Source organism: Artemia sp. Qi Xiang Cuo, chromosome 2, assembly GCF_049724085.1.
Source record: "Artemia sp. Qi Xiang Cuo chromosome 2, ASM4972408v1, whole genome shotgun sequence".
In the NCBI taxonomy this organism is placed as follows: domain Eukaryota; kingdom Metazoa; phylum Arthropoda; class Branchiopoda; order Anostraca; family Artemiidae; genus Artemia; species Artemia sp. Qi Xiang Cuo.
This window is the reverse complement of record NC_142795.1, coordinates 82912601-82932059: the sequence shown is the minus strand read 5'-3', so window position 1 is coordinate 82932059 and position 19459 is coordinate 82912601. Positions and strand designations below refer to the sequence as shown.

The 19459-nt window shown below is 32.5% G+C and overlaps 1 protein-coding gene across 1 annotated transcript in view; it reads left to right on the top strand.

Moving 5' to 3' along the window:
- Window positions 1-14850: 14850 nt before the first annotated feature.
- The window catches only part of LOC148955701 (uncharacterized), a 47037-nt gene continuing 42428 nt past the window's right edge, over window positions 14851-19459 (top strand). Inside the window, exon 1 of the mRNA XM_089103583.1 lies at window positions 14851-14955. Within this exon, the coding sequence (XP_088959709.1) occupies window positions 14937-14955 (19 nt within the window). The 5' untranslated portion in view covers window positions 14851-14936. The remainder of the gene's footprint in view (window positions 14956-19459) is intronic.

Sequence of the window (19459 nt, the reverse complement as noted above, 5' to 3'; positions counted from 1 at the left end):
TGCAAACCAACTTGGCTTTCAAGATAGGCTGGGATGTCAGCACACCCATCGTGTTCTAGCTTCCCTCCTGTTGCAATCTGTTAATTATAGATCTCCTATTCATATCTGTTTTCTTGATCTTTCAAAAGCTTTCGATAGAATAGTCAACACGCATGCAATTTATTTCCTTTTTTCCAACAATATTAACCTTTCTATTGTTGTTTTGTTACGGTACTGGTATTCAAACTCTTTTATTCGGATAAAATGTAATAGATTAGTTTCTAATTCAAAGGTGCTTCATTGGCTTGGGGTCTGTCAGGATGGTGTGCTTTATCCAACCATTTTTTAAGCTGTGTACAACTTTGATCCTATTATCTTTTATTTTAACTTTCATTTCTCAGGAAATTGACTTCTCCTACCTTACTTATGTGGACGATATTCTCCTTGTCATTCGTTCTAGGGCTGCACTCTCACATTCTGTCAGCTGGATCTCAGACCAGTTCAGACGGATTGGGTTTATGTTGAATCTTGATAAGTGCGAATATGTTTCATTTAATTTGAGTGCGAGTCTACCTCTTAATTGTGTTTTTTTCTCTATTCCCTGTGTCTCTTCTTTTCCGTGGCTTGGTCTTCACATTACTAATAATCTCAAATACTTCCGGCTCTGACAGTTTCTAATGCAAAAAAAAATTCAGATTGGATATTCAAAAATAGTTGCAAATAGAGGGAGGTACAATAGAAAAGCGCTTGGGAAATTATATTCTTCATTTTTTGATCATTCTATTATTTTTTTATCTGGTGTTCTTCCAATTCTGAAGCCTAAAGATCTGAATTCTATCCAGACTTATTATTTTAAATTTTCTCGGTACCTTTTGTGCCTCCCTCCGTGGTACCGGAACCAGCATCTAATATTGCGATTCAGCCTCCCTGATTTACGGGAAAAAGTGACTGTGCTTGCGGGAAAGCTGTCGTTGTCTGCAGGTCTTACTGCGCACCATAATTTACGTCGTCTTATTAAATAATTGTTAAGTGTGCGAGTTTGCTTTTTTTTTGTTTGTTTTTTTTTGTTTTTTTTTTATGTACTCCGCTTCTTTTTTATAGTGGGTAATAAATAAATTATTATTATTATTATTATTATTATTATAGTGTCGGTGACCACTGGCAAGCAGATTTGGTTAGTATGCAACAGTATAAAAGTAAAAATAATAATTTCAATTATATTCTTACAGTCATCGATTTTTTTAGTAAATATGCTTGGTGTAATCGTTTAAAGGATAAAACGGGTTAGGAAATTGTTAATACTTTTACAGATTTATTTAAAAATAAAAAGCCTTAAAAATTAAAAGCAAATAAAGGTAAAGGATTGGTTATGAAAAACGTTCAAGTATTTCTTAAGATTCATGAAATTCATTAGTTCTCATCTGAAAGTGAATTGAAAGGTCAAATTGTTGAACGGTTTAATAAAACTATCAAAGAGAAATTTATGTAAACATTTTACTCATAATAACACAAAACGTTGGATAGATGTATTACCCTCTTTCGTTGACAATTATAGCAGTTCTTATCATCGATCCATCTAAATGAAACCAATAGAAGCGAATAGAAAAGAAATGAAAACAAGGTGTACACTAATTTATCTCCTGATGTCGAAGTTCAAAAACCATCCATAAGTAAATACAACGTTGACGTTTTGGTTAGAATTAATAAACGTAAGGGTATTTTTGATAAATGTTACCTACCAAATTACACAACTGAAGTGTTTCAAATAGCTGCCGGGAAATATATAACCCTGTTAACGTATGAACTGTCAGACAAAACTAGTGAACCCATAATTGGTGGTTTTTACGAAAAAGAACTCTCGAAAACTATTCAATAAAAACTTTTATTGTATAAATGAATCCTATGAAGTTGAATAAATTAGTAGCAAGTATAGTGAAAAGTAGAGAAAAACAAAGAAATATAGTTCAAGAACGTTCCTTAGAGCAAGCTGGATTTCTGGACTATGCTGAAAAGTTGGGTGGTCCAATCGTTGAAACAAACGATAAAAACATTAATATGACTACTGATAAATTGCATGAAAAAGAAACTAATTCAAAAATACAATTACAACGATTGGATCAATCTTTAAGCAACTCACTAAGTTTTCAAGCTCCCACAAGTCAAGCTATTTTACCCCTGAATAAACCAAATTTCATTGCTAATGTCAATCCTGGGATAGATAAAGAATTTTTTAAGGAAATCAATAAGGACTATGATCCTAAGGGTTCCTATTTTGAAATGCATGGTTTTTATTTAAAAAATTATCAATATTTAAAAGATGCAATAGATGAGTCAGGAACACTTAATCAAAGATTTGCAATTAGTCAATAATGGAACCTTGTCTTGGACTCACGTTTAAACCTTGAGCCTTTTCTTTAAAAAATGTTGTCTAATCTTAGAAAGAGGATGTTAAAGTTAGAAAAAAGAATCTAAATCATAGACAGGTTCAATACAGGACATATTTAGTTTAAGGCAATTATTGCGATGCATATTAACTATATTTAAATAGGTTGAAGTCCTAGTTTAGGGGTTTCTTCATTTTTTAGAAAGTGGTTTAGTTTGGTGAATGAAAATGTCAGTGGTACTAATGTAGAGTTGCTCCTGTTCAGAAGGGGAGGAGGTAGCCTAAAATTCTAGTTTAGGGGCTTCATACTATCTTGAATACCAGTTGAGTCAGGTGGACAAAATTCTCAGGGATGTATTCAAAGTCTACTAATCTCATCTCCTACTCTACTAATACTAATCATTCTACATTTTGTTTTTTTTTGTGTGTGTGTGTGTCTGTGTAACTTTGGTAAGGTGGTTTTTTATGGTATTTGAGTGATCTTGGAACAGATGTCTTTATTTTTCCTTTATAGGGGAGATAAACTCTGGCCTTAAGGTATTGTAATCTTTGGTTGCATGCCATAGGCTATGACTAGACTAATGAGGCGTACCAGCTGGGTATTTTCGAGGGGCTAAATGTAGATTGTATAGAGGTTGGCTGTAATACAATACTTTTATTTAGTTATCATATAATAATACAAGATATATATATATATTCTACTTGGGCGGGATGTCCCAAGTAGACCACAAGTCTCAGAAAACTACAATAATATATAATAAGATACTTAGAAACTTAAATTAATCCGAAACTGTTCCAATGTATTTCTAACAAGATAATAAACGGGCAGAGGTTCGCCTTTCAAGTCAAAGAGTCTGCCCTCAGTCTCAAAAATCTGAGTATATATATGAAAAACCAACCACTTCCATCCGGTTCATTGACGTACTTAGCCAGAAAATTGGTTATTGAGCGAGTTCCTTCCAAGCTTACCCATTCCAGGATGTGTATCTTTATCTTAATACAAAGTGGTATTTCGAAACTTTATATTTGCGTCTTAATATATTTTTACTAAATTCCAAATTAACTAAATTAGAAAGCTTTACCACATTACTCCCCATTTAAAGAAGAGTTGCCCACAACTCTCAATACTTAACTTTTTAAAAACAACTTTATTTTGTTTACAGCTATTATGCTGCCATCCTTGGGTCATTATGTGCATATACCCTCAATGAGTTTTCTTAGGGTCATGTTTCAGGTCAAATATAGCCCATGTTCTTTTTTTTTGTCGAAGAATTTCAATTTGAAATTTATCCTTGTTTCTCTTTTTCTCTGACTCTAGCACTGAAGAATACTCTTTTTACCCTTTTCATAGGCATCTTCTGTTTTAGCTTGACCCCAAGCGGCTTAAGCATTATATTAGTGGTTCTGCTTAAATTATATTTCAAGTTATATTAGAAACGTTTATGAATTATTTGAGTTTAAATTTAATTCCATTAATAATTTAATTTATCTGTGTGATGTGGTTGATATACCGTTTATTTTTCAGGTTTAGAAATGCCTTGGATAAATTATACATAAAAATTTTGGTTTTTTAGTTTTCACATATTTTTCCAGCACAAATCATTTTCACATATTTCAATAATATAAAGCCTTTGAGGCTATACAGCACATTCTCTAGACCTAAATTAAGTTCTGATTTTATCTCACTTTCTGATGAACTTGTAGTAAAGTCTGTAATACTGCATACAGTTTCCAAAATATCAGTTAATGAAGTATGGTTTGGTTTCTGATGGTATGAGATGTTAGTATCAGGATACATTTGAAGTGGCTTCAAAATTTTGTTACTTTCCATAAGTGCGTCAGAAATGATTGAAAAAAATGGATCCGAAAGGATTTTACGAAGAATTTGATTTCCGAGAAGAATCTAAGGCTGTATCTAAAATAAATATTCAAATTAGAATACACATAAAGCATAATTTGTTACCTATATATAGTAAAACGAAACACTCAAAATCTGTATATATCACTGCATTCTTTTTTTAACGAAATTTAATTACTTTTAATTACTTTCTCCTCTTTTTACTCTTAATATTAATTATTAATCACTTAAAAGATTGTTTCCCAATAAAAATATTTATACGTTGACTCGAAGTCAAACATTTATATATAACATTAAATCACTAGTTAAGACTTAAAGTAAATAAAAACATAGTATATACACAAGCATTGTGTAATAAACTGACACAAGTATTTTTTTAAGTCGCAAAACTAGAAAGGATATATAACTACTGGTTAAAACTTAAAGCATTTAAAAAAATAAAACACGGTATAGACTAGCATAGGAATTAATTCCAATTAGTGTTTTGTTAATTGCTTATAGAGGATTAATTTAGAATACTTCTTGAATGATATAAAAATAAAAAACACAAATACTCAACATTTAATTCACTATATTTACATGGACAGTTTAGGTTATATATACATATATATATATTAAGAGAAGTTATATTGATACATAACTTAATTGTTAAAAACAAATAATAATTATGTACCCTAATAATTTATTTAATCACTGCAATATTTGTTCTTTTTACAACTTTTAAATATGTCCGTCATGACTTTTATCTGATAAGGCTTAACTGCAATTTAAAATATATTAAAAACATTAACCCTAACCAATAGATTTATACACTATAACTGATAACCGTGATTAGCCTCTATATAAGGGCTTGGCAATGGTTCATATAACATGATTCTGCTATTAAAATTTACATATTTACAATTTTTTTTTATATGATAACAATTCCATATTTATAAAGTGTTTTCAAAATATCTTTATAACTGTATATATTTCTCAACAACATTTGTTACCACTATATAACTAATCCATATATGACAATATAAATTTTCTTTTCTTTTTTTTAACACTATGGTTCTATGCCAAAGCAACTTTTATCGCTATCTGTCATTAGATCACATTATATCTGTCTTTATGTTAGAAATTTTGAGCTTTTTAATTCTGGTTAGATTTGTAGATATTTGATATACCTTCATAACGTTATTGTACGTAATCTCTCTTTTTCCAGCCTTGATGTCATTTCATGATAAGGCTCCATTTAACAGCTTAGATTTGACAAGCTAAAAATTTAGCTATTCGTCTTTTTACCTGTTTTGGCACTACCAATTGACTCGTGCCTGCACCCTGAAGATTTTCTTACCAGGGCTGCCTTCTGGTAGCTTGTCACAACGTTTCTGGGTTCTCTTGTCATCAGCTAAAGCTAAAAGGACTATTATGAACCTGCACACACACAATAATTAATTATATCGTATAGTATTGCCACACTTTTTTTGATTTGTGGCCACAGTTTCCTCTTTCCGAAAAGGACTCCCACATAAAAGAGCATAATTTTTCCTGTCTACTTGGAGCATATCTCCAATATTTCTATTAATCTCGGCTAGAGTTAACCACTGTAATGGTGCCTCCGTAGTATTAATGCTACTTATTTTGTACTTATTTAGTACAATTTTCGTACTAATCTCGTTCAGTCAGTTCAATATGCGTGTATAACATAGTTTAACTGACTCCATTCAATTTCTTTTCCTTCAATTTTGTCTGGCTATATTTTCAACTTGAACCCTTTGTATTCTTCTTTTTGATTATTTACTTCAATGAAGCCTAAGCGTATTTTTCGAGTTTTTTTCCGTTTTTCAGTAAAATAGGTCTTTTTAAGCCTATATTCATATGTTTCATGTTTTATTCAATAGCTTTTACAAGTTTTTATGCTGATTGCCCTTTTATGGTCAAATTCATTATCTCCTTATTTGTAAGAGGTCGGGGGGGGGGGGGTGGTTATTGTCGCAACCTGTATTTTTTTTTTTTGAATTTCTCCGTTCGAAAGTGTTCGTGTTAGAAAAGTACTGTATTTTTTAGCTGATTTTTAGAACACTTTTAATTAATTTTTGCCCCGCATTTGCTAGTTCTCATTTCTTCCTAAAAATGCAATTTTTACGATATACGTGTTGCCAATTTTATCCCAGCTTTAATTACTATTTTATTTGCCAAAGAAAGAGAGACAATAATTCCCTTGGCAAGGCTAAATAAATTTGAATTCGGTGCTCATTATCTGTGGTTTATTGATAAGCTTGAATCTGGGCGAATTATAAGAATGAATTTCTCTTCATTACTGCGAGTTTTTTGTTGTGTAATGTTATATTTCATTTTCAAAGAAAAAGTGGATACGCTTAGTTTGTGTTAGGGTTCAACGGATTGGGATTTGGGTGTTTGGGTTGGCACAGGTGAAAACCAATTGTTAAAACCAGGGTTCTCCTGTGCCAGTTCGTTTTCTCAGATCCAATGCATCGCTAGAGTTAAAATTATTACCTTGAACTATTATTGTGGTTTGCTTGTGACGATGGGGTTAATTTTTGGCTTATTCTTAATGGATTTTGTCGTTGGCTTTTACCTCCTGGTAAGTTTTTAGGTTATAATTAATTTTTTATATTGCTTTTAGTTTCTTTTACCTAGCAACTTTTTTGCTTTCTAAGCTTATTCTAAGTTTCGCTTAAATCTTTATAGCGCTTAATTATTATCAAAATTTTTTGTTTCTTTTTACCTTTTGTAACCAATAAAGAAAATTAATATATTAGACTATAACTAATTATAACAAGATTACAGCTAGCTTATACATGTAGTGCACTTAATGTAAACTCTTGCTGTTTTTCTTATTAATATTATTTGTAAATTTCTTTTAAAATAATTCTTTTTCAAATTCGACTGGAGTGGCCACCTCAGAGAGTCAAAAGTCAGTAGATGCATTGCATGTCCTTAACAACGAGAGACCAGCAGTGATTGAGCTCAACTCCAAATTTTCTAGCTTCCAATGACCCTATTTCCTTAGACTACCCTCCTTCGTTTTTTTTTAAATTACCCCCAAATAATTTTTTTCAATATACATATCAAAAGAATCGCCTTTTAATACTGATTCTAAATATTTATAATTCTATTAGTTGCACTACACCCATTAAAAGTTACGAGTCACCTATTAATGTCCTGTATAATTGTTTCCGTGATAAGGTTTTTGTTGGCTTCCTATCACAATCTATTTGTCGACTAATTGGAATATAAGGGAGTATTTGCTTCACTCTATTTGCTTTCTAATATCAGACCGTATTTCTTTCATATATTATGAAGGAAATTTTGACATTATTAAAATATAGATATTTCTTTAGAGGCTCTTTACTCGTTTTATTCTATTTATTATTATTTTTTTCCGTTATCATTGTTTTATTCAAATATTAATCGGCTGGGAGCAACGCTTGTCCTCCATTTCTCCGTTTCCTGGTCTGAATTTTGGACTCCAAATTTTTGTTTCTATTCTTTATAATATTTGCAAGTTTTTCCGTGGTCTCTATAGTGCGGTTTACAAGGCTCTGAATTTGAGCGCGGTTTTGTTGCCTCGTCAAATATCTTTAATCTTTGTTGTTCATAATGTTTGGCCTTTTTCATAAATGATTTAGCTACCTGTGCTGCTGACGAAGGAACTTGTTGCTGTCCTTCTGGTTTCTTTACTTTTCTCCATAATTTTTCTCTTAAGGAGGGTTTTCTTAACGATGGCCCAGGTTTAGTTATATCTGTTTCGGTAGAAGAACTATAGGTGTTATATTCTGTTAACCCGCGTCTGGCAGATGGCGCTTGTTCCAAAAGCTGCTTTTGTGTTAAGACTGTGGGTGAGTCTAATATATAAAAATAAAATAATTCATTGGTTCCTTTTCAATTCTTCTTCCTCTTTGGATTTAACCTTTGGTTTTTTATGTTTTAAACCAATAGGCTGTGTTTGAGGATCTTCTTCGCTAGTATTCGATGAGCATCGAATATTTCCCTTTTTCTCTTGTTTGTTGTGGAGAGTTTGTAGCCAAGACTGGGCTAAATACTCCTTCTACTCCTCCCAACCTTTGCGGTCGTTAAAAAGGTCATAAAATTCATATGGTCTTCTGATATATACTGTTGAAATTGTTTCCTCTATTTCTTCGTCTGAAGGAATAGGCTCTGATTTCCAAGGTTTTGAAAAAAGTCCTTTTTTCATTCTATTATGGTGTACTACTTCTTCCTTTTCCTCATATTGATGCTTTAGAACATATGTTAAGTTATTTGGTAGAATTTTTTAAATCCTGTAGGGCCCATCCCATTTCGGTTTTAACTTTTTTTGTCCCTTCCAGGTTGGCTTTGAATACATAGACCAAATCCTCTAAACCCTAATTTGTCTTATTTTTGATTGTTCTGTCATATTTTTCTTTTTCTTCTGTTTTCGCATCTTCCAAATTGTCTTTAACTTGTTCCATAGCTTTTTTCATTCGCATCACCATTTCTTGCTTATATTGGTCTAGCTTGTAATATATTCTATCATTTAGTATTTCATCTAAAAAAATTCTGGGATTTCTTAGATGTTGTTAAAAGAATGGCGTTTCTTTTAAAGAACGTGTTAAGGTCGTATTTATTGCAAAGACTACAAATGGTAAATGTTCATCCCAACTTTAATTTTCTTCTCTTGCATGTATCCCCAGCATGTAAGCTAATTCCCTATGTTTGCATTCAACCTTTTCATTAGCTGATGCCATACAAAACGAGGTAATCCATCGTTTCACCCCCAGATATTCTGTAATTTCGTCTAATCATTCGGCTCGAAAACATGGCCCATTGTCACTAAGTAATTACTCTAGGAAAAATTCCGTGTTCCAAAAAGAGGTGGTTGACTAAAACTTTCGCAATGGCTTTTGTCTTTTCGTCTTTAATTGGAAAAGCCTATAAGTATGAGTTGAAATGGTCAACTAAGGTTAGTACATACCTGTTTCCTTTCCTGGAAACTGGTAAACTTCCTCCTCTTCCCAAAATGTCTATTGACATTAATTCTCCTACCCTTGAAGGGGTGGGGAAGAGACCTAATTCGGCCCTAGGGGTCTTTGGTGGCGACTTTTGTTTGGCACACTCTTGGTAGCTTTGTATGAAAGCTTTTACTTTTGAGTACATTTTTGGAAAATAAAAATTTCCTTTTAGCCTCCCAATAGTTTTCGCTTCTCCCATGTGACAGCCAACCGTTTCGTGTGCCATCTGTAAAATTTTTCCTTCCAGTGATTTTGGAATTACTGGAGAAATTTCTAAGTAATTTTTTCTATATTCTTGCGATGGTCTGTGATATCTTACCAAAATATTTTTACTTTCATTAAGATCAAAATTATCTAAGTCCTTCAAAGAATGTTTAAAGTACTCTAGCATTTTCGTTGCTTTTGATAAAAAGGATTTCATGGCTAAATAAAAATAACCTTTATTCTGATGATTCGAAATATTTTCATTAGATAGTATTTCTAGTCCTTCCAGTTCGTTCTTGATGGTTGTTATCAAATTTCCTTCCATATCAGGATTTCGTGACAAATCGTCGGGTAAAATGTTTGTACGAACCTTTATATATATTCGGGTATATGAATATGCTTTCAGACGTAGTATCCGCCGTATCAGTCGTGCTGAAGTATTTTGCATCGTATGTAGCCAAATTAGGGATTTTTGGTCTACGCGTAAAATGAATTTTTTTCGGTGTAAAAATTTTCGAAAATATTCTGTAAAAACTACAACTGCTAAGCATTCCCTTTCAACTGTCGAATATTTTCTTTCTGACTCCGTCAGTAACCGGCTGGCGTATTGGACTATTGATTCTACTCCTTTAGAATTTATGTTTAATAATATGGCTCCAATACCGTACCCCGAAGCATCTGTTTGTAAACAGAAGTCTTGTGACAAATCTGGTAGTTTAAGTATTGGTGCCTGTAATAATTGCCTTTTTATTTCACCCAGCGCTTGTTTTGTGTCCGCTGGACATTCGAATTTACCTGATTTTTTCAAAAGGTTTGTGAAAGGTTGCGCTATTGTTGCATAATTTTTAATATATCGTCTGAAATAGCTTAACAAACCACAAACTGATCTACAGCTTTTTTGATATTTAGGAGGCTGTAAATTTTCTATGACTGTAAATTTTTCTGGATTTTGTGAAATAGTACCTTGGTTTATCAGGTGTCCAAGAAAAACTAGTTTTGGCACTACTATTTTTAAATTTTCTGCTTTTAATTTTAAGCCTTCATTTTCAAACTTTTACAGTATTTTTCTAAGTCCGACCAAGAGGTTTTCCAGGTTTTCATTAAACAAAATTACATCATCTAAATAAGCCAAGGTATCTTTTTTCCTTCCTGGTTCGTTATCTTTTAACACCAAATTCGTTAGTCGACTAAAACAATTTAGACTAAATGATAAGCCAAAAGGCATGCGTTCAAATGTGATCGTTCTCCCGTTGTCTAAGATTACTGTTGCTTTATGCTTTATTTCTTGATCTAAAGCTATTTGCCAATATCCTGCTATTAAGTCAAAACTAGTGTAGTATTTTGTACCTCCCTGCGAATCTAAAATCGTATCAATTCTTGGTAACTTCATCACGTCTTTTACCGTGACGGCATTTAGCGCTCTAAAATCTATACATAACCTCCAGGTGTTATCTTTGTTTCTGACTATTACTAGTGGAAAACACCAATCACTAACACTTTCTTTAATTATACCCAGTTGTTCCATTTCCTTTATTTGGCCTTCCAGCCATGGTTTTAAATGATAAGGTGTTTTTTACGGTGACTTTTTAATTGGAGGGCCCTGCGTTGATTTTTTGTGCGTGATTAAGTGAGTTAATCTGTAATCCGCTTTGTGTCTTGCTAAAGTCCATTTAAAATCCCAAAAAATATTTTCCACCCGAGTTTTTTCGTTTTCCGGTAATTGTTTTAAATCAAATTCTTGGAAAAAATCAGTTTTCGACATTCCATACTTTTCTTGTGGTAGCGGTTTTAATGAGGATATTTATTCATGGCTAGTGAAATTTACGCTTAATTCTGGACTGTTTAGAGATTTTATTTCTGAATTTGAAATCCTTTCCACTGACCCAAGTTCTATTTGGTTCAGTTTTACTTTATTATTACTTAGATTTGATAGTTTTAAGTATGTGATACCATTTCCAATTTCAATAACTTTATTTTCCACGAAAATCGTGGGGTATTCTCCGAGAGTGTATCCCCCTATCACTGCGTCCATTATTTTAACCTTTCTTTGTTTTGTATTTAATCTCGCTAGCTCTTGAGCTGTTGTTCCCCCTTCTATTGTGATTTTTCTGTTTTTTTTAGGTTATAATTCGAATCGTCACTCTCTTTATCTGTTGTTATGCAAATTTGCCTATTAGTTTCATTTGCCTGGCTTATGGTTATTATATCGGTTATGGGTTCCCAAACGATCCCATATTTCCTGATGGCTACTTATTCTTGAATACAAGGGAACGACAGCTGCTTACATATTATTAGTACTACTGTTATTTCCTTATTCCCTGTGCTAAATTTTAATGGACATTCCCCCAAAATTGTCTGTCCGTATCCTGTCACAGATGTCAGGGTATTCTGGTATCTGCTTAAGTAACTTTTGACACTAGGAGGGAATCTCTGAAAAACTCCCTCTTGAACTAATGACTTAGTTGCAGCCGTATCTAGTAAACATGGTAAATTTCGAAAACACGCAATTTTAAAACAACGTAAAATAGGTAGACTATTATGATTTGTATTTGTATCACAACATTCTAAACTATATAGGGGTCTTTGTAAGTAAACAGCTCTGTTGACCCTTACAGGCTGGTTTCTCCGTTTAAATGCCCACTGTTTGGCCAAAACTTTTCTGGGGTTATCCCAGTTTTCTTCAGCGTTGCTACTTTGGCCCTGGGAATTGTTAAACGTTTGCCTCCTGGGCCTAAAGTTATGAATATTACTAGGTGTTTGCCAAGTATTATTTGTTCCCTGCCTTCCTAAATTTCTGCCCCCCTGCGTTCTGAGATTGTGTTTTGTTTTGTATGTCTGTCCTTCCTTGGATATTCTATTGCGGAAATGTGATACATAGTAGTTCGGTTTACTAAAATAATAGCAATTGAATCTTTCCTATATTGCTTGGTTATTTTCCCTTACTCATGGGGTCTATACCTATTTCTATATATTCTTGACCTGTTACCATTTGCTCTATAATTTTCCTCGGGAGGAGGAGGTGGGTGTCCATAATACTTGGTATTCCAAGTCATTAAGGACCTAATACAATGGGATTGGTCGTCAAATGGGGAGGGGTCAGTCCATGGTGGGAGAGTTTGTCCTTCCTCGTGCCTTTTTGGTTCACGATTTTGCTCCTAAAAGTTCACCCGCTTCTGTCCCCTCCCATATTTTACACTTTCTTGGGTACCTTCGCTGTCTAATAACATTTGATTAAACGTGGTCATTGCATCGTCAATTTTAATTACTGTTACGGCAAGAATTACAGACTGTTCTAAACTTTTTGGTTTCCGTAATAAGAAAGGTTTCCGGGACTTTTTTGGAAACCTTGGGTAAAAGTATGTAGTAGTACTTTCGATACAGTCTCGTCATTTCCGCCTTTCTCTAATTGAAAGCATACAGATCTACAAATTTTGTCGGCATATTCCCTGATACTAGTTGAGGTATTGAATGTCACTACCTCTGTTTTTAGCCTCTCGAAGATGCTTGTCTCTATGAATCTTGTTTTGAAAGATTCAATTAGAGTACTGATGTCCTTGAGCTCTTTTCCTTAATTGCCTCAAAATTCTTAAGGGCGCTTCCCTTTAATCTGGCTGCAACGCATTGCTCTTTGACCTTATCCTCAAATGATTCAGTTAGTTCGTCGAAAATTTTTAATTTTTTGATAAACTCATCTATAGCTGAAATTCCGGCGTATTCGGGTATAATTTTTGCAATTTCAAGTACCGTTGATAGAGAAGTCATTTTTTCCTCTGGTAAAGCCATTTTATTTCAATCTACTATATTTATCCAGCCCTCTCGACCCAGTTTTTCCAACGGCCACCAGTTGTGGTAAGGTGGTTTTACTGGTATTTAAGTGATGTAGTGGTAGATGCCTTTATTCTCCCTTTATAGGGGAGATAAACTCTGGCCCTAAGGTATTTAAACTTTGGTAGCGTGCCTTAGGCTATGACCGAACTAATGAGGCGTACCAGCTGGGTATGTTCGAGGGGCTAAAGGTAGATTGTATAGAGGTTGTCTATAACACAATACTTTTATTCAGTTAACATATAATAATACAAGATATATATATATTCTACTGGGACTTGCTGTCCCAAGTAGACTACAAGTCTCAGAAAACTACAATAATATATAATAAGATACTTAGACACTTACATTAATCCGACACTGTTCCCAGGTATTTCTAACAAGATAATAAGCGGGCAGAGGTTCGCCCTGCAAGTCAAAGACTCTGTCCTCAGTCTCCAAAATCTGAGTATATATATGAAAAACCAACTACGTCCTTCCGGTTCATTGACGCATTTCGCCAGGAAATTGGTTATTGAGCAATTTCCCTCAAAGCTTGCACATTCCAGGATTTTAATCTTTATCTTAATAAAAAGTGCTATTTCGAAACTTTGTATTTGCGTCTTAATATATTTTTACTAAATTCCAAATTAACTAAATTGGAAAGCTTTACCACATAATTATTGTGCTTGTATTATGTTATAAATTTTGATTCTATTTCAATTGTCATTTTCTGTCTTTCTCTTCTTTTTTTGTACTCCATTTGCTATTGTATTTACAATGGTTCATATATAAATTCAATTCATATTGAGTGACTAATTTTATATTATATTTAATAAAATGATTTCAAAGTTAGTATTGGTGTGGTTGAATCCAATCAGGCAAGGGGGGGAAGAATTTATATAACTCATCATCCAAAAATAAACTCTGAAAATCAGAAATCGATTGTACATTTGATGCAAAGTTCAATTAATTGCTCTTTTCTGTTTCTTAACAGAAGAAAACTTTTAATTTTTTAAATATGAAAATTTGTGAATAAAGAGCTAAGTAGTTAAATTGGTTTTGTAATTTTTAAAATAGCCTGTTTAAGTCTGTTCAAGTCTCTTGTTTTGCCAATCTTTCAGTTTTGTGCTCATCTTTTTATGTGTGTGTGAGCTTTATAATTTCTAGGTAATTTATTGAGAATTTTTTATTATTATTTTAAATGTTTTCTATTTCTATTTTTTTGTAGGATTTGAAGATTTATATCATCCAAAAATAAACTCTGAAAATCAGAAATCGATTGTACATTTGATGCAAAGTTCAATTAATTGCTCTTTTCTGTTTCTTAACAGAAGAAAACTTTTAATTTTTTAAATATGAAAATTTGTGAATAAAGAGCTAAGTAGTTAAATTGGTTTTGTAATTTTTAAAATAGCCTGTTTAAGTCTGTTCAAGTCTCTTGTTTTGCCAATCTTTCAGCTTTGTGCTCATCTTTTTTTGTGTGTGTCAGCTTTATAATTTCTAGGTAATATATTGAGAATTTTTTATCATTATTTTAAATGTTTTCTATTTCTATTTTTTTGTAGGATTTGAAGATACTTAATCAAGTGATACTGAAATGCTCGTGGAAAGCACAAACTCCACTCCACTGCCTCAACATCAGATTGTACCTGGTGGTATTTCACGTAGAACTTCCACTCTATTGCCAGAATTTGGCTCCCAGGAAATGGATAGCAATGGCGAAGGTATACTGTCTTGTGAAATCCATAAGAAATCATTTTTTGCTAAGAAAAATTTGTTATCCTAGATAAAGCATGAAACATAAGATAAAACGGTACTTGTATGATATATCCCCTACTGCTCAAGTCGTTTATGCATTGACGTACTGTAAACTGGTTTCTTTTGCTAGCTTCTTTCAACTTATCATGAGAAAAGACAAAGAGAAGTGACAGAACAAATGGGAAATATATAATTTGGGCGATTTATTTGCACGTTAGGGGGGGAGGGGGTAACGTATTTGAACAGTGTGAAGTCAGAAAACGATTCTTACTTTATAATGTCAGAATGATTGTAGCTAACATATTTTGCATGCAGACCCATTGTACTTTACACCCCCCCCCCCTAATGTGGAAATTTATACCCCAAATTTGTTTCTAAAGTATTATATTTTTTCAGACTTAGGTATATTTTATTAGGATTAACCTAACTTCACTTCTTGAGTGGTACAGGATATATTATACAAGTACCAATGAAACTTTCAAATAGCATTACTAAAAGTATAAAAGTCTGAAGTTTTCATTGGGAATCCTTAGAAAACACTTTAAAGCAATTTAGATATTAAACAGAAAACATTTGTGAGATTAATAGCTTCTTCTGGGACCATTTTCATGTTTGATGTTTTGCAGCACTTTTTGTGTAAATAAACTAAATCAAGTTTGCAAAGGGCTCATTCTCATGACATTATCCCATTCTAGACCCTAAGGGGTAATACTGAGTGAATTATAATTCTGTTACATTTATGTGTTTTTATTTTGGGATAAGTTTTCATTTTGAATCCTAAGATAAACATATCAATGGAATTTAAGTGTTAAACCATAAACAATTATGAGATCGAAATTTTTTTTGTCAGACAATTTTACATTTGAAGTTCTACAGTGCTTTTTCAGGAAATAAAAGTTAAATTCAGTCAGTAAAGGCCTAATTTCTTTGCCATTTTCATATTCTTGTCTTGAAAGACTAGTTCTTAGTAAAATCTTTTGTGTCCATATTATTATAGTTATAAAAATTAATTAATGACCGTTTGGATGTGGACATCTGTGACTAAAATGCTATATAAGGAAATTGGTTTTGCAATAATCAAACAATCACACTCTAAGTTTTCCATGATTTTTTTGTCTAATTTTCAAAGTTTTATGGCCTGTTTCTTATGTTGTTTGAGTTTATTTTTTCTGGGTAAATAATTACAAGTATTTTAAATTTTATTTTTGTTATTTAGTTGTAGCAGGTGAATTTACTTCGTCAAGCGATACCGAAATCCTCATGGAAGCTTCGAATTCTACTCTATCTCATGAACATCAAAATTAGCCTATGGGTATTTCACCCAGAATTTGCACTTTACCACCAATGTCAGACTCTCGAAACCGAAATAGCCATGACGAAGGTATTTTCCAAACTATCGGGGTTGTGAAATCATTTTGACTATTAAATTATAATGTCGAAATGTTTTTCCAAGCATAACATTAGAGTATACAATATTTTTAAGACATTAAATTATGTTACTAAAAGTTTATAGTAAAGCTAAGTTTGATTTTCAATTCCTAAGAAAATATATTCAAGCACTTTAAATGTCAAATGAAAAAAAATTGTGAGACAAAAAGTTCCTGTGATAAAGTTTTGCAACCTAGTTTAAGTAACTGAAAAGGTAGACCATTGCAGTGTAGGGAAAGCGATTTTTTGTGGTAATTTTTTGCCGTTATGCCATTTTTCTGCAAAATCCTTATTTTTTCAATATTGCTAAAGTTTTAACAGTTTAAGAATTTGATGTAATAAGGCTAGAGATAGATAAGTATAGAACTAAATTTGAAACGCAAATTAATTATCACACTGAATATAATGACTTGTGTTTTTGTTGTAGTTATTTTTTAAACAGATAGCTTTCTTTTTTTCTAAAAACTAGTCAAAACCTGAAAAATTCCCTCATTTGTCTTGTATTTAGGAAGCAATTTGACGAGGGTTTAAATTGATCAAATTAGAGGAAATCAACCATATCCTCACTACAATAAGAAATGATAACTCTTAATAAATGATGTTAAAATTGGAACAGTGCTATTAAGCATTTCATTGCTTTTAATTATTTATCGTCTATTTGGAAATACTGAAGCACATTGTTTCAAGAAATAAAGTTTAATGACGCAAAGGGCCTTAGACCTTTTACGGTTAGGGGATGGGAACGGGGCAGTGGCCAAACTCCTGTTTATAGAGTTTGTGTTAGTTTTAGGTTTGGCTTGAGTACACAATTTAATTTTTATTCGTTTCAATAGTTTCTCATTCCTCTATATCAGTATCTGTTGTCTTTATGTTTGATATGGGATTATTTTAATTTCTGTTTGTTTAGAGTTTCCTTTATTCTTTAATAGTAATTTGTGGCTGTTTTTGGTTTTAATTACAATTATTTGCTTTAGTTTTCTATTCTTTACGTTTTTATTTTAATTTAATTATAGCTCTTAGCTTTTCTTCAAATAATGCATTTTTCGGATTTTTTTTAATTAATTTAGAAAAAAGATGAGGGAATCCACTGACAATCTGGATAAATAGCAAAACTAAAAGCTCACTTGGCACTTATTATGATTTCTGTCGTCGGTTTTTTGTCGAGCGCACGCACAATTTTTACAAAAGATAACGAGCAAAAGAAATCTAAACACTCGTTTTTACATATATAACAAAGTATAATAATAATAACTGGAATGAATAATAAATAACTAAATAGAATCTGCAAATTTTCTAATGCCAGATTGGGGTGTGGCTGTTAAATTTAAAATAGCACCGAAAAAATCACAAGATATGACCCAGCCTCAAACCAATGCTTAAAACCTCCTTGTCGTTGTATGTGTCGTCATTAAGGTCTTCTAAACATCCATCATCACAATTGTCCTTCTTAAAGAAATGATTTGAGATTTTCTATCTTACTTAAAGGAACTTGTGAAATAAGTGAAAATTGTTAACGTGGAAAAAAGACAAAAGTTTACAAACCCTAAAAAAATATCTTTTCCTTTGACTGAAATTGACTGTTTATTATAAACGTATATTTGTTCTGATATTATAATTTAACGTGAAAAGGTCTCTGTTTCCATTCATATTTCTATCCTTGGACGTTGACTGTTATTTTCTACTGTCTACGATTTTTGATGTCTGCTATCTACGACTGCTGCAAAAAATTATGATTGCTTATTGTTTGCTAATTTATTCATTAGTTAATTTTGCCAGTTTATTGCTGCAAAAGTAAATCCTAAAATGGCAAATTGTTACTTTGTTATATTCAGAAAATTAAAGTCTTTCCATTAAAACATCCTCCTCCCCAATTATGATTGGATCTAGCCAAGGGTGCATTTTTTTGTTAAAAGCTTCATCTTCACTCTTTACTTAAGTCAGAAAATCTATTTTTCACGGTTAACGTAAGCACAACCGAGAGAGACAGAGAAATAGAAAAGGAAATTAACCGTTAAAACATATTTAATTATTTCAAATTTTTTTTAACTATTAACAAGATTGTTTTAGTATTCTAATCTATATGAAATGAAATTAATTGGGAGTGTTTTTATTCCCTTTTTGTTAATATTTAATCTAATCAGATGAAACAAGTGGTAGAGGACGTAGATCCCAATCACGTACTATTTGTCGAGTATTCCCCTTTCATTTATAATTGATATGATTCCCCTGTATTTATTTTTTTAATATTATTCTATTACAATAAAAAAATCTCTTTACCGTAGAGATATTGAATTCTACAGGGTGTAGTTCTGATGATCTACTTCAGCCGAAACTATTAGGCCCAAAACCAATCGTTGTTGTGAAAAGGCTGACAAAGAAGGCTATAGAAGAATTAACAGCCGGCATCTGGCGTTGCAGCATTTGTGGAAAAGCAGAGAGATCATTTTTGATATTAGATCTTCACGTAGATACTAGCTGTGAAGAAGTTTAGCCAATATAATGCGATCTCTGTCCTGCAGTGGCTCGCAACTACAAAAAATTTGGTTGTTCATTTTATGGAACACCAAATGGGAGGGACAAGAAAATGTCCAATTTGTTTACGAGAAGATATTGGTGATATGCGACAGCATCTAATTTCACAAGACCACTTTTCACCAAATGTTTCTGAGCTAGACTCGCAGCAGAATATATCACTAGTTATTTTACAGGATCCGTCCACAAGCTCTTGCTTAAATTCTTCTGACTTGGAATCTAAAACAAAAAGCTTAAATAATCAGGAAACGATTTTGCATAGTCGCTCGCAAGGTAAAGGGCACAGAAAATTGAAAAGACATCAAATAACAGATACTTGGAAAAACCCATATAAATTTGATAGATGTCAGAAAGGCTTTTCTTCCTCGGGTAATTTGAATCAGCATCGAAGAGTGCATACTGGTGATAAACCATTTAGATGTGATATATGTCAGAAATGCTTTTCTGTCCCGGGTAATTTGAACAGACACCAAAGAGGGCATACTGGTGATAAACTATTAAAATGTGATT